Raw genomic sequence first — 16,417 nt, forward strand, 5'->3', positions numbered from 1 at the left:
AAATTTCTCTATTGTTTCAGACTTTAAGGTCATCGAAAATTTTAAATTAGGTATTGTTCATTGTTTCTGGCTTCAAGGTCGTCGAAAATTTTGAAAATGGCCATTTTCTCTATATTAAAACTGGCTTGAAGTTTTATAATTTGTTGAGGCATAATGCGTATAATTTTAAAAGGGTAAAATTGTCTTTTTATTTCCACATTTCCCATCAACTAATACAAATATCTTCTTTCTAATTTTATTCCACAATAGTCAAACATCACGTATCCTTCACGGCTTCAAACACTAGTGATTTCATCGATTTACAAACTTTTAATTGAAAACTTGGTGTTGCTAATAAGTAATTAGTGTTGCAAATTACTTTTTCGCGTTGAATCTAATTTTATCAAAAAAATTATTAATTTATATAGTATTTTTTAATTTAAGATAAAGTAAAATCCTTTGTTAAGATCTTAAACTCTCTCTTTTCAAGTCGGAGATATTGACGCAACAATTTAAACGAGATCATGGCTGAGAAGGTGGAGAAGAAGATGTTGAATATCATATAGGAGAATAATTTATATGGTGATAATTTTTAACCTTTAACAATTTATTTAACTTTGCCATGGTGGAATTGTTTTTGCACATGGAGTGACACTTGACATTATTTTTAAATAAAAGAGAGTGTAATACCTGAGCCGAGGGTCTATATCTGAAACAACCTCTCTACTTCATCTGAATTAGTGTATGGACTGCGTACACTTTACCCTTCCCAAGATCCTACTTTGTGGAGCACACTGGGTAAGTTATTGAAAAGAGAGTGTAATACACACATCATCACATATTCAGATATTAATCGAGGTGTGTTTTGCTGACTATTAGGTGATGGTTCAAGTAGGAAATTCACAATTCCGTATGAAAATCAAAAAGATAGAATAGTTTAGGTTTATTCAACAACAATAACAACATATCAAGTGAAATTTCATAAGTTGAGTCTGAGGAGAATAGAATGTAAGCAAACCTTACTACTGCCTCGTAAAGGTAGAGATACTGTTTCCGAAAGATTCGGCTCTGGTGCAGCAATTCTTTGACCCTTAACTCAAAACATAAAAATGTTAGAAACACACAGCTTTGATTTACACACATGATGTCTCCCAAAAACTTTCATATTTTCTACAATATTTTCTTCACTTATCTCTGCTTGTTCATCTCTGCAACCTCTTTTGATTACGATTGTCACACATCATTTACTTTCTACACACAAAATAATATCTCTTCTACTTACAAACACAACCTTAATACCCTTCTTTCAACTCTGTCCACAAACGCTAGAACAAATCAAAATGGATTCTTCAATTCCATATCTAGTCGTCGCCGCGACAACCCTAGTTCAGAAACAGCCTACGGGCTGTTTCTATGTCGCGGCGACGTGTCTACTAACGTTTGTAAAAAATGTGTTGACACTGCTACTAAAGATATAGTGAGATTATGTCCACTTGAAAAAGAGGCTGTGGTTTTTTATGATTATTGTATGTTACGTTATTCAGACAACAATATTTTTGGAATATATAATCAGTATTTCATTTTTTCTAAGTCTGATAATAGCCGTAACGTTACTGAACCAGAAAGATTTTACAAGATCCTGGCTTATTTGATGAATGAATTGACAACTCTTGTCGTTAATGATGATCGAAAAGGCAAGAAATTTGCAACCCAGGAAGCTAATTTTACCGCCTCCCAAAAGGTACGATTGATTGAATTTAAACTATGTGATCATCTCGTCTAAAGATTTAATAAATATTTTTAAAACAAAATCCCCTGAAGGGTGAGGCTAGGTAAGGAAGTTCACTTGATGGCTTGATGCCAAATTTTTCAAAATTTACTTATTTCTTTTTAATGTTTTTTTTTTTTTGTTAAAGAATAATCGTTTGTGTTTGACTAATAAGTTTGAAAAATACTTTTGTCAAACTAGATCAGCAATTTGTGCTTCATGAAGATTTCGAAAGTGTCTCTAGGATTTTTTTTTTTGTTAAGTTTCTTTAAAACAGTATTACTAAAAAAAAATAAATATTTACTTTGGACAATTGAACTCTTTGCAATTAGTATATTTTTTTTCTCTCTAAAAGAACACATGTAGCTTTTCAAAAGCTCGGTCAAATAAGCTATATATGAATCTGATTTTTCGAAAATCAAATTGTGTAAATAGAGACAATTTTTCTTTTTTCGTGATATATAAATTGTGTAATTTTATGAAAAGCTTCTAATATAGTGATAAAGGATTTCAAAAATTGTTCTTAAATTACATGTTAATTAATTCTAGACATGACATTCTAATATTTTTCTGAATCTCCTTACAATTTCTAACTCGTTATTGCCTCTCCTCACATATAAGCTTGGTTACTTTTCTTTTATTGGTTAAACAGGTAACCTATTATTTGAACGAACATATTTTTATTTATTTAATTATGTCTTTTGAACAGGTATATGCACTAGCACAGTGCACACCAGATATATCAAGTGATACTTGTAAAGCATGTCTATCACAAGCAATCTCCGGATTGCCAACTTCATGTAAAAAATCAAAAAGTTGTAAAGTGGTCCTTTTAAATTGTTTTATTTGGTATGAATTTTTTCTCTTTTACAATTCCAAAGCCTCTGCTGCACCATTGGTCCAAAACACCCCTCCTCCTCAAATAATTTCTGAAAATGATCATAGAAGAAATTGGATATTTTCAGCAAGAACAATTATTGCTATTGCTGTTCCAGTAATTTCCATAGTGTTTATCATTTTGATTGTGGGACTCAGTTGCTTCAGAAGGAAAGCAAAGGGTAGAAAGGGTAAACCGAAAGGTAAGACATCGAGTTAAAGTCAAAGTGTTTTTGATACGACGTCATTTTTTAGAAAAATACTTTACAAGTCATTTTGATGTGTTTGGTTGATAGAAAATGTTTTAACACATAAATATTGCCACTATTATTATTTTGTACTCAAAATTTCGTCTAAAATTGCTAAAATAATTTTAATATTTAGAATACATTTTTCATTCACCAGCCAAATACCACAAAACGTCTTCTTGGAAATATTGTTCGTGGAAAAATATCTTTATTAAGAAAATATTTTTCATATGATATCAAAACACTATCTAGTTTGCCAGCGTTTTTTCTCATGATTAAACACGTAAAAACATTTTCTATGAAAAGATTTCCCGATAAAAAATGACTTAAGAACACACTTCAAGAATCTAGAAAAAAAATTTTGCAATGTCCTGCATTGTTAAAACTTGTTATTATAATTAAGCTTTGCTACAATTTTAAACTTTTTTTTCTCAATTATGTTGTAGATATAAATGAAGTACGCTCTAATACCAAATCCTTGCGTTATGAATTTGGTGTTATTCAAGATGCCACAAATAACTTTTCCATTGGAAATAGAATTGGCCAAGGTGGATTTGGTGATGTCTACAAGGTAAACTTTAGTTTATTAGTTATTTGGAGAAGGGAATTGATGAAAGGTAAAAATTTAATCGTATCCGATATTTACATTAAGTCAATATAGACGTATGGCTAGTGTTTATATTCAACTTTTAGCCCTTAACCATCAACTTTTAGCATGCATTCTAACTTTATTATAGTAAATTTTCATGATTTGGTGTGAATATCGGGTGTTGGTAAATATTCACCTAGCTTTATTCCGTGAATTTAACTTATATGCACATCAATGTAAATAACATTATACACTAACAGGTTATTCAAAGAATATCTACTGGTTCTTGAAAATAAAATAGATTACATGTTACAACTACTAAAAGTAACCTCATATAGGTACACCTTTTAAAAAATGACAATGTATGTAACCTAAACTCGTCATATATATATATATATATATGTATATATAATGGCATTCCCCTCATTTAATTATGACACTTAGTGTTTTAATTATCAGGGTAAACTTCCAAATGGACAAGAGATTGCTGTGAAAAGGCTTTCACAAAGCTCAAATCAAGGATCAGAGGAATTTAAGAGTGAAGTTGTACTTGTTGCTAAGCTCCAACATAGGAGCTTAGTGAGGCTATTGGGATTTTGTCTACAAGGAGTCGAAAGGATACTCATCTATGAGTTTGTGCCCAACAAGAGCCTTGACTACTACTTATTTGGTTGGTATTGAATGTTTGATTTAATGACTATATATATGTGTGTGTTTGATAAGATTTAGGATAACTTGGAGTAATCAGTAAAGTTGCTCTAGGAGGCCACGAATTAAAGCCGTGGAAATAGCCTTCGACAGAAATGTAAGGTGAGGTTGTATAAAAGATCCTTGTTGTCTGGCCCTTCTCTGGATCTCGCGCATAACGAAAGCTTTAGTGACTAGACAACTTTTTGCGTGTTTGATATGATGAAAGTCATTTTTTTTTTTTTTTTAAAAACTTTGAAAGATAACTACTTCTTTTGTGCCAAATTTTATGTATACTTATGCATGTTTTAGCGTGTTCAAAAAAAATGTTGTACTTCATTCTTTAGAAATAATTTAACTTGATCTCGTTTTGACCTTTAGATGAGTTACGTCCACACAAATGTCTATGGCATGTTGTAAACCATAAATTTCATGAGTCTTTCTTTCTTTCTCAAACATCTTGCCCCAAACACCACTACACAAATATTTGAGGCGGGGAGGGGTGGGGGTGGGGGTTATATTTTTGGGGATTTTTTTGGTTTGAAAAATGGAAAATATACGGAGATTGGTAACAATATAATATTGACGATATCGATAGTTTTTTGATAAAAGACTTCATGAGTATTAGAATTTAAAGATTGATAATTATGTCCAAGTGTTGGCAAAGATAGTGATGGAATAAAGTTGAAAATGATGTGCTTTATCAACATTCTTCACATATCTCATGTATCTGTGAGGGGCGGAGCTATCTTGGAGTCAAGCCAGGAGGTTCATTCCTAATCGAAAAATTATAATATATTATATATATATGATTGAAATAATTTTTTATGTATATATAATAAACGTCGATTTCCCTTCAGCTAGTTTATGTATTTACTTTTTTATACTTTGAATCTTCATAATGAAAATCTTTATTCCGCCACTGATTCTGTGTATAGATCGTGAGAGAAAAGGGCCATTGAATTGGGAAATTCGTTTGAAGATTATAAGGAGGATTGCACGTGGACTACTTTACCTTCATGAAGATTGTCCTTTAAAAATTGTGCATCGTGATCTCAAGCCAAGTAATATATTGTTAGATGTAGAAATGAATCCAAAAATATCAGATTTTGGAATGGCTAGGATTTTTGGAGCTCATCAAACTCAAGGTAACACAATGAGGGTAGTTGGAACATAGTAAGTTTTCTCTACTCACTTTGCTTTAATTTATATGACGTAGTTTGACTTGACAGTACATGCACACATAATTTTTGTGAAGAAACAGGCCAGGACTGTTGAAACTTGTGATCTTAATTAAATACCGGTACCCCATCTGTTCACTTTTACTTAACTTTGCACACCCCTTAAAAAGTGATATATAAAGTGTATATTTTTCCTTGTATCTGATTAATTGGGGTACTGTATATAGTCTTAATGAACTTGAAAAATGATTTAGATTAAGTAATTAATATTAAGCATAAAACGTTAAAAAAAGAAAGTGAAAATCTTTTTAGTATAGTAAACAAGAAAAAGTGAACGAAGTACATCAGAACATTCATGTTGCTGTAGAAACTTGTTAGAATTAAGAATAACATAGACAGTCCTAGTTTTTAAAAAAGTATGTTAATAAATTCTAATATGTTGAAAAATAATATCCATCAATACCAATTACTAACATATTTTAAATCTTGAATTTGCCGCAAGTTCTTACAACTTTGTATGTTAATATAAACATCGTGTTGCTCAGACTTTTCAAAAATGTCAATGAATGCGCGTCGTATACTCCAATCTGATATGAGTGTGGCATTGGAAGTAAAGAGTCCATGCAACTTAGATAAATACTGATATGCACATGATTTTATTGGCTTTATGTAGTGGATATATGTCCCCTGAATATGTAATGTATGGCCAATACTCTATCAAGTCTGATGTCTTCAGCTTTGGGGTTTTAACTTTGGAGATTGTAAGTGGCAACAAAAATAGTTCCTTCTGTGAATCAAATGAAGCTAATGACCTCCTTAGTCATGTAAGTTTCAACACTTTGCATTAACTTAATGTCTTATATAAATGCAGCCTAATAATGAAAATTTTATACTATCAGTATAATTATTGTTGTTCCGCTTCTATCGCGCTTGCTTGGATGAAGGTTTAAAGTTCTTTTCACTAGGTCCAAAAGCTTTCCAAAAGATCTGATTTAATAGAAATACCACATTGAGAGCGTATAGGCTAGCCGATCATATCATCCCATTAAAAAAATCTATATGTATATAGAGAGATCCCTAGATATACAGATATAATAGATGTTCATGGATAGACAGACATTTCATTGATTCTTAGTTTTTGGGCTGAAATTAAAAAGCTCATCGTCTTTAATTTTTTCTTTCATGCGAGAAGGATAACACTTTTTCGGGTTGACAATACTCCTCTGAATGGTTTAACGCAACTAGCCGACCACATCGTGCTCAATGAAATAATAAACATTGACTAGTATTTGGATTGTGCATGTCCTCGGCTCAATGGAAAGACAATCACGACGAAAATCATGCCTTTCGTTCGTCCAAAGACCATTTGCCACGATATACGTTATTCGATAGTGTAGAAAATTCTTTACAATTATTGGATAGTGTAATTTTTTATTTTGTTATACAATCAGTACATAGAATAGAAGTTAACCTAGTGACTCTAAACACATTCTAAAGATAATTGCAAACATTTTTTTGTCCACAATGTTGCAGGCTTGGAAACACTGGAAGGAAGATACACCTTTGGAATTGATTGATTCAACACTAGAAGATTGTTATTCAAGAATTGAAGTTCTTAGGTGCATCCAAATTGGACTATTGTGTGTACAAAAAGATGCACATAAAAGACCTACAATGGGTTCAATTGTTCTAATGCTTAGCAGTAATTCAATAACTTTGCCAAATCCTCAAAGACCAGCATTTTTTGCTAGTAGTAAAACAGGTATCCAACCCAAAGAGTACACATTTCATGAATATTCTTCAACTTCAAGCATGTATATAGATGAAGAATCAGTTACAAAAACCTTCACAAAAGATGTTTGATATATAGAATTAGTTTTGTGAATTTTAAATTAATTAGTGTGCAAGTACTCCCTCCGTTTCATTTTACTTAGCTCTTGTTGACTGGACAAATCCCTTTAAGAACTTTAATTAAGGATGTATTTTACTGAATTAACCTCAGGGGCAGACCTAGGTTGAAAATATTGGTGCTCCGGCACCCGTTAAACCCGACGCAAAATAGGTATATTTTTATAAGAAAGGTATAAAAATTGGTATGAGATGGAAAAAAAAGCACCCGTGAAACCAAAAAGATAGTTGGGTGCTTTGATTTCCATGCGGAACCTTAGAGCTTTGATTGTCAATATATGTGTTTGAACTTCCTGAGCACCTACGACTCGTACATTCTGAGTTCGCCATTGATTAACCTAGTTAATGATGCTTTGATACTCTAAATTTGATTATTATTACTTTATATAGTTATAAAATACAAAGGGTAGATAGTAAAAAACATAACAAATTTCTCTTAATTTCACAAATTGAACATGTAAATTAAAATAATTATTTTAATATAAGGATCAAGAAAAACAAAACAAATTGAGTAAATAGTTTATAATGCTAGCTCGATATGGAAAGCAATTTCATATCGCACAACCGATGTAGGACAATTTAACACCCTCACACACTAGGCATGCCAACATGATTATGAACCCTTTCACATTAGGCCAATATATTCTACCATATTGTCAAAATCAATTAATTACATACATAGAAATTCTCACCTCAAATCCGTAAGTTGTGTGGAAAATTTCTTCATTCACTCTTGGATTATTGGTTAGTACTTGGATATCTGGTGGAAATTGCATGGCTCACACTTAGGGTGGTTTGGTGGAGTGTATTGGAAAAAATAATGCATGTATTAGTTAATGTGTATTATTAGTATTTTATTTGGTATATTTTTTAGATGCTCTATCGTGTATCGAGGGGTGTATTACCAATACCCTAGAATCCATGGTATTAGTAATGCAATTAATTCTAATGCAATTGTCCCCCTAAATCTTTTCAACATCCTTTCCACCACATATGTGGAGGGTATTTTTATAAAAATTATTTTCTTTAAAATTTTAATATAATTCATGTATTTTTAATACACCAAACCAAATACTGCATAAGAAAAATGCAAGTATAACTAGTACAAACATGAGAAAACTGAAGAAAAGGTGTCTTTTAAGTCTTGAATAAAGGATTTGTGACATTGACCAACTTAAAGGGTCAAACATAATTAGAAAACTTGATTAAGTCAATTGTGGACTTGATTAATATTTTTAAAACTTTATAATCTTTTCAAAAAAACAAATCAACCCAACCCAACCCACACCCCTCTTCAATCCAAATCATCGACCGTCTCTCTTCTTTTTCTCGATAATTTCTCTTAACCAACTGTTTTGCAAATTTCTCCTTTCAGTCCTCGACGACTTCAACCTCTGATTACAAATAGTTGGGCTTCGAGTTCCTTTTCGACTTCAACCGTTAATTGACATGACAGCCTTGCTCTCCGGCCACAACAACTTCGAATTCTTCATCGTTCCTTTTCTTCTTTCATAGGTAAAAAGTTATGGCCTTTTTAGTTTTGAAGAAAACGAGGAACTTGAGCCAACTTCTCTTATAGTATTGGTTAAAAATTTTAATATTTGTTGCTTTAATTTGAAATGCGGTATAAATAAAACCCTAATTTTCTGGTATTTCTTCTTTTCTCTTCTCTTTTGTTGTTTGATTTCGAAGTTTAATTTATTGTGCCCGTTGCTGGGTTGATTTGTTCTTGTTCTTGAAAAAAATGGTGATATTGTTGTTGTTCTGTTGAACAAACTCGTGCTGCTGTTTTTTCTCTCCAACATATTATCCTTCTGGTGCAACATAGTAACCATCTGATGTAACAGATTTAACATTTGATGCAATAGATTAATCATTGATGCAACCGAGAAACTATCAGATAAAAAATTGGTGCAACAGATTTAGCATATGATGTAACAGTTTAACCATCTGATACAACAGTTTAACTATCTGATGCAACAGATTAAGCATATGTTGCAATAGATTAACCATCTGATGCAACCGATTTACTATCGGATGCAATAGAGGAACCATTAGATAAAAAATCTGACGCAACAGATTAACCATCTGATGCAATGGAGGAACCATCGGATTAAAGATCTGATGCAACAGATGAACCTCCTATTGGATATAATCCTATCAACTTTTCCAACAGGACATGTCCAAGACTTAATTTTTTCAACTGATCATTCATCTGTCGCGACAGAAGACCCTTCTGTTGGAAGAAATATAAATAATATTAACCATTGATAATTGTTCCAACAGATTACTCATATGTTGCAATAGATGTGTGACCTGTTGCATAAACCATTCATGTTTCTCAACATATGAGTGATATATTTTGTATTGTGGTAACAAATTACTCAGTCGTTGGTACAGGTTAGTTAACTATTCCAACACATCACTCGTATATTGCAATAAATATGTTTTCTATTGTACAGACCAATTATCTTTCTCAACAGATGAGTAATGTGTTTTATATTATCACAAGAGATTACTCATCCGTTGTAATAGGTTATTTAACTGTTCCAAAAAACCACTCATATATTGTAATAGATGTGTGATCTATTGCACAGATCATTCATCTGTCTTAAAAGATGAGTGATATATTTTGTATTATTGCAACAAATTACTCATCCGTTGCAACAGGTTAGTTATTTAGTGCAACTGATAACTTACCTGATGCAACAGATGTGTGATTTGTTGTAACTGTTATTTTACTATTTTGCATACTAGATTTACTGTTATCCCCTTTTAACAATGCATTAATCAACTGTAATATTTTTTTTTATGTTCCTTTTAATTTTAGATAATATGGCTCTAAAAGAACAGAAACCGAATCAAGTCCAAGTAAAGAAACTAGTGAAGCAGCTAGGCTACATCCACCACTCTATGAGCTTGTTTTACAAGCGTTATCTCAATCGGGAGCAAAATATAATGAACACGGGGAGGAGGAATGTTTCAAAAGAGATGATCCAAATGCTAATAGCCCTTCCACTGAAGAGTTGGTCAAAACCTTCAGCATTGATTGTTATCCTGTGAGAATGCAGTGTAATGGTGCCACAGATTTAACGGGTGATTTTGTGGTTAAGTCATCCATGGGAAAAGCTTTCGATGCTTTCAAAAAAATACTTAGAGAATAAAAATTGGATGCTTATTTCAGGGACAACTGCTTTGGGAAATATCTTGATTTGTTGGAGGACAACAATGCTCGTTTCCAAATGAAAATGGCATATGAACTTCTCAAGTGCAGGTTTATGTATGAAAACAAAGATAAGATGGATGAGGTATGGATAAATTACTGTGGCATGCTTGTTTGTTTTGGTTGGAAGGAGTTTACCGTAGTTACTGGACTAAAATGTTATCCTCCATCTCCTTCTCATGTTATACCTATTCTAACCCAAAAAAGCACCCCGTATACCCAAAAAAGGCAAAGTAAAGTCGTGTGATCTTGATGACTTGGTGTCCATTGTTGGTCCAAGCTTCAAAAATAAAAATTTGATAGAACCGTTGAAAGGTAAAAGAATTTCATAGAAGCACAAGCAATCATTGTGCTTGGTTTGGTTTGTACATAATATTCTTTGGGCGAGATATATTAACAACAACATAATCGTTGGTTTAGTAAAGCTCTCTGAGGATCTTGAGGTGTTTAACAACAATTCTTGGGTTAATGAAAGCTTCAAAATCACTGTCAAATATTTGTTGACTCCATTAGCGCCAAAGATAGTCAACTTATATGGTTTTCCATGGGCTTTCATGGTAAATGTTTTTTCTTTTATTATGATATCATTTATTTTTTGTAGTCAATAATGATTTTGATTTATTGGCGTTATTTTATAGGCTTGCGCATTTGAAGCCATTCCTTATTTGAGACAACAAGTGAACTACCAGGAAGAAGTTTTCTGTCCAAGAATTTTGAGATGGTTGTCAGCCAAGACTGATAAAAATATAAAATTTCTTGATCTCTTCAACCCTCTAAAGGATGCAGTAAGTATAATTATAATTAAGTTCTTATTTCAATTAATGATTTTTTTTGAATGTTCTAATCATTCTTCTAATAGATGTAATGATTTATGTTAGATTGTGCATTCATCGCTTGTTCCGATCAATCGAGAGTTGAAGATGTCATTTTTCTTACTTTATGGTCTATGCAAACTTTATCGGACCCTAAGGTCTTTGCCAGAATAAAAATAAAATTATTTGGAGCAACAACCATTAGAAGAAAAATATTTTTGGAGGGTGGGCTTGTTGTTGTTGATGGTCTTGGTGGTGATGGAGCTGTTGGTGGTGGTAGTGGTACTGTTGTTGGTGATAATAATGCTCCTCTAACAGTATTTAAAATAAATCATTATGAGTATGATAATACTGATTTTACAGATTTTTCCTCTCCCAGCGAATGTTCTGGATGCAAATGTAAAGACCGCAAGGTTAAACATGATGTAGTGATTAATGTTATTAATGCATTAACTGCTTTTGTAAAGAAATTGACATCTAAGAGAGGTATCATTCCATCAAAGAGAATTTTATATCCATCCACTCCGTTAGAGATTAAGGCTAAGAGAAGAAGGAAAGTAATTTTCAAGGCATTATCAAGCATCCAAAAAAGCGAAATTACAACTCTTTTGTCCGTGTTTTGCATTGAGCAATGTGCAATGGCCAAAGGAGAGCAGCACGAGCTGAGGAAGGTGAATATATATGTCTGTTCCAACTGACAAACAAACACATATCTGTTTCAACAGATGACACATCTGCTGAAAATTATCAAACAGATATATACATCTATTGCAACAGTTGACTAACTTGTTGCATCAGATAAAGTATCTGTTGTAACATATATCTCATTTGTTTTAGCAAATCAAATAGCTCTTCGTACTGCTTTTATTTATACCAACAGATGACCTATCTGCTATAACAGATGAGTCATATGTTGTAACATATGATTCATCCATTGGAAATTATCATACATGTCTTCCTCATATAGAAATTTGTCCCAACATTTGATTCATCTGTTGCAATATAAATATAATCTATTTAAGATAATTTAAAATATGAGGAAGACCTGTTTGATTTGCTAGAATAGATGAGTTATCCTTTTCCATTTGTTGTTTCCCCGTGATTAGCATTAACCAATTCTGGCTTTCCCGGTGGATGTAGAAGCTACTGCTGAACAACATTGACAATCTGCTACTCGTTTTATGGAAATGTCACACCCTCTTTTTAACCAAAAAAGATTATTTTATGTTAAGTTCGAAAAGTGTTTTTATTAGTGAGCAACAAAATGAAAATTTATTTCGGAAAAAGGATTATTTTTACATTCAAATTTAGAGTTTCCACTTGGCATAATCGGGTGTACCAAGCCTCCTTTGGAAATCTTTTTTCAAAATGGTTTGATTCTAAAATTGATCTGCGAATAGAGATTCCAACTAAGAAATTTTGTTGACCGAGGGAAAGGTGTTAGGCACTCCTCAGTCCCGTGGTTCGACCACAGTCGCTTGATGGAACATATCGGCTAATTTGACACTAAGAGTTTATAAACCACATAATACACACAAGAATCAAACAAAAAAATGCAAGCAAATCAAATCTCAAAAATATAATGTCCACTCCAATTGTACAGTCCAAAATAGAAAAATGCAAAAATATAAATCCTATTCTAAACTAGTCCTACACTAAGCACCACTCGACGCCTCGGGCCTTCGTCACGAACGTCCTTCGGGTACAAAATACTTTGAGACATTCCCCGGTGAATAAATACAAATAACTCGGGGCATTCCCTATCCAAATGATACATTTGATCCAAAAAGCAATAAAATCAAGCCATTCAACACATATTTCAAGCATTCAATATTCCACGAGTCCTAAATTTGCCTACTCGAATCTAAACTTTTCCTACTAAGCTTTCGTCCTAAAATATGATCCTATCGAGTTCACAAACTTGATATTTATTTTGAATTAGCCAACAAAATAATAAACCAAAATTAATCTAAATTTACCTTTTTTATCAGTTTCTCAATTCCACCCCAAATTTCCTTTTATACGTCACTTTTTCACATAAAGCGATTATCCAAATCCATGCTAAATTAAATTCATACCATGATTAATTATTCACAAAAAAACAATATGAACATCAACAAGATCATCCAATCACAACCCAACAACACACAATCATAACATCAATTCACCAAATCAAAACAAAATGAAAAGAGGGAGTCAAAGAATTGGACCTCAAGTGCCAATTTAAATATATCGGAGATAAAACCGCGCCCAAAATATTTGATTTGAACCTCGACAGTAAACGAAACTTCAAACTCAGTATCGAGTTCACCCGGACAGATTTTGAAACCAACATAAGACCCCAAAATACCCGAAATCCACCTGTATCTGGAATTATAAACCCAAGCAAAATTCAAAATCCCGACTAAATGACATCGTTTTCCGACTGCTTTCATCAGAACAGTGATAAACCTTCACTGGGGCGTCTCCCGATGGCTGATCGGAAAAAGTTTTGATGGATTTCCGATGAGCACCTCACCGTTAATTGATCCCTCTATTTTTCTCTCTCTCTCAATCTCTCTCATTTTCAATCCGGTGGGTGTGTTGTTCGCCGGTGAGTATATTCGTGAGAGTGATGGTGAGTGTTTGCGTATGTATTCTATGATGCACGATGGTGAGTGAGAGTGAACTGATTATTGGTCTTGAGGTGTAGTGTGTATATTGGTGAATAAGAAGCAAAATGGAGGTCTGCGTTGCTCCTCTCTGTGAGTGGAATTGTGAGCTCGATTGTATATGTGACTGTGTGTGGATTTTGTTATGTGTGTGTGTAGAAAAGATGAACTCTGGTGTCTTTTTTGTTGGTGTTTTTTGTGTATTGTATTATGATAGTGTAGAAGGGAATGGAGACCAATGATCTGGATATTTGTGATTATTTTTTAAAAGGTGCAAAAACGTGATTAAGGGGGTTGCATAGGGTAAAGGGTGTGGAGTGAGGTGGGTGGTAGGTGGGATGTGTGGGTATGATGAGGTTTAAAAATTAGTTAGGATAAGGGAATATTAGGGATTAGATTTGTTAGGATTTTTTGTATTTATTTCTTTTGGGTAAAGTATAGAATGGGTGAGGGTACGTGGTAAGGTGAGCTAAAAATGAATAAAATTAAACTTCGGGAGGGACAACATTAAGTTTCTATAGGAAATACAGAGAACAAAAAGCGCAGAAATCATACGTAAGCGATAATAAAGATCCACAACAATCAGAGCCAAATTCCATAGCACAGAATGAAGAACAACTTATCCATATTGAGTAGATCTTTATAGCTTGAGTCTGTCAAAGTAATAACCTCACCCCTCCTTAGGAATTCTTGACATCAATACTTAAATTGTTGATGTATTTGTGAGATCTGTACCCATAATAATTTTTTTACATTTCATTTATTCATTGATTTATTTCAGTTAATTTCTGACGGCTTTAATTTATTTATTTTGTCTTTTAATTTTATTTTTTCCTTAGATTTGAACTTATTAATTAAAATAGAATACTAGATTCAAATATTGCAACAGATAATGTATCTGTTGCAACGGACGATGCATCAATTGGAAAATATCAAACAGTTTTAGAAATATGTTGCAATAGGTAGGTAATTTGTTGGAAATTATCAAATAGGTCTTCCCACTTTTGCAACGGATATACTTAGATAGAAACATCGACATAATGCAAAAGATGACCAACCTATTGCAACAGATAAACTATATGTCAGAATAGGTAGAATATCTGTTAGAACAGATGGACAATCAGTTGCATTATAAAAATTCAACTTTCATTAGACATAAAAAATTGTCACTACATGTAAAAAAGTGAAAGTGACTTGAAATAAAAAAGTCGGAACCCATCGACAGTGTTCAGTTTAAATACCTAAAATAAAATAGGAATCAAGTAGATAGTGTTCATTTTAAACACGTAAAATAAAATAGGCATCAAATGTGTCAGTTTGTCACTTTTTCCCTTGTTGGCTGCTCGCATGTAATTCACCCAGTCAAGGCTCGTTGAACCCCCATTTTTGCTGATTTGGCCCTCAACGGTTATTTTCTCCTATTATTTTATATATTCATCTTCTTCCTAAAGTTTAACCCTAAATTCCCAAAGCTTCTTTTTATTCTTCATATTTTTTTCTTTATCCAAATTCATCTCAATTATTTGTATTTTTTTCTGCGTATTTTTTTTATTTTTTCCAACTAAGCTTTACAATGTCGAGCTCATCTTCGACTATTTTTGTGATAAAGATTTTTGATATTGTAAGTGCGGTCATGAAGCTCTATTAAAGACTTCCTGGACTCAACAAAATCCAGGTTGTAGGTGTTTTACTTGTAATATTTCAAAGGTAATATTTTTTTATTTAATTAGTTGATTAATTATTGATTTGTAATTGTTTAGTAATTGTGTTCTTGTTTTTATAGAAATTTGGTGGATGTGATTACTTTGATTGGTTTGAAGAACGACACCCTTCACAAGCAAATCATGTAATCTGGGGTTTGTTGAAGAAAGTCAAGGCTTCTTAAGAGAAACAAAATCGAGCAAGAAGATACTACGTTGTTGTCGTTATTGCTACTGGTTTGGTGGTGTTGGGAATATGGCTATTCAAGCCTAATTGCTAAAATTTTCATTGAGGTGTATTTGCTACTGGTTTGGTGTTTTCGAACACATGGATATTCAAGCGTAATTGTTGGAAAGTATCAAACAGATTTAGGCATATTTGCAAAATTTTGGTCATATGTTGGAAATTATCAAACAGGCTCTCCCACTGTTGCAACAGATTGGACTTAGATTAGATAAAAATAATATCGACATAATGCAATAGATAAACTATCTGCCAAAATAGATTGAATATATTTTACAACAAATTGACAATCTATTGCATTATAAAAAATTCAACTATCATCAGAAAAAAATTATTGCCACTACATGTACATGTAATGTAAAGTGAAGTGTGACTTGAAATAAAAAATTATTATTTCATAGGCTCTTCTTTATACACAGGCTCCAAGCATCCAGTTAGTACTTCATAAGCCCAGAACTCTTGCAGGTTTGCCATAATATTGTCACACAGAAAGGTCGTTGGCTCGGCCATTTCTGTGCTGGTCAGCAGACATTCAATGTGTGCAAGCGCGT

General features: G+C 32.7%; 1 protein-coding gene across 3 annotated transcripts; it reads left to right on the top strand.

Moving 5' to 3' along the window:
* The first annotated feature begins 928 nt into the window (after positions 1–928).
* LOC107854508 (cysteine-rich receptor-like protein kinase 10) lies at positions 929–7,263 on the top strand. 3 transcript variants are annotated; one of them, XM_016699513.2, is made up of 7 exons: positions 929–1,720; positions 2,457–2,826; positions 3,318–3,442; positions 3,920–4,130; positions 5,086–5,323; positions 6,002–6,152; positions 6,862–7,260. In XM_016699513.2, exons 1-7 carry the CDS (start codon positions 1,121–1,123, stop codon positions 7,189–7,191), a joined length of 2,025 nt encoding a protein of 674 aa, XP_016554999.2. In that variant the 5' UTR covers positions 929–1,120; the 3' UTR covers positions 7,192–7,260. The 3 variants fall into 3 exon arrangements, with proteins under 3 accessions (XP_016554999.2, XP_047253305.1, XP_047253304.1); XM_047397349.1 differs by lacking the exons at positions 929–1,720; positions 2,457–2,826; positions 3,318–3,442; positions 3,920–4,130 and adding an exon at positions 4,735–4,915 and having other exon boundaries at positions 5,086–5,295; positions 6,862–7,263; XM_047397348.1 differs by lacking the exons at positions 929–1,720; positions 2,457–2,826; positions 3,318–3,442; positions 3,920–4,130 and adding an exon at positions 4,736–4,915 and having other exon boundaries at positions 6,862–7,257.
* Positions 7,264–16,417: the final 9,154 nt, after the last annotated feature.

Source organism: Capsicum annuum, chromosome 10 (genome assembly GCF_002878395.1).
Source record: "Capsicum annuum cultivar UCD-10X-F1 chromosome 10, UCD10Xv1.1, whole genome shotgun sequence".
NCBI lineage: Eukaryota > Viridiplantae > Streptophyta > Magnoliopsida > Solanales > Solanaceae > Capsicum > Capsicum annuum.

Coding starts and splice junctions, on each gene's coding strand:
- LOC107854508 (XM_016699513.2), top strand. CDS start 1,121: ATGATGTCTCCCAAAAACTTTCATATTTTCTACAATATTTTCTTCACT. Junction 2,827..3,317: donor TAGAAAGGGTAAACCGAAAG/GTAAGACATCGA, acceptor ATTATGTTGTAG/ATATAAATGAAGTACGCTCT. Junction 5,324..6,001: donor ATGAGGGTAGTTGGAACATA/GTAAGTTTTCTC, acceptor GGCTTTATGTAG/TGGATATATGTCCCCTGAAT.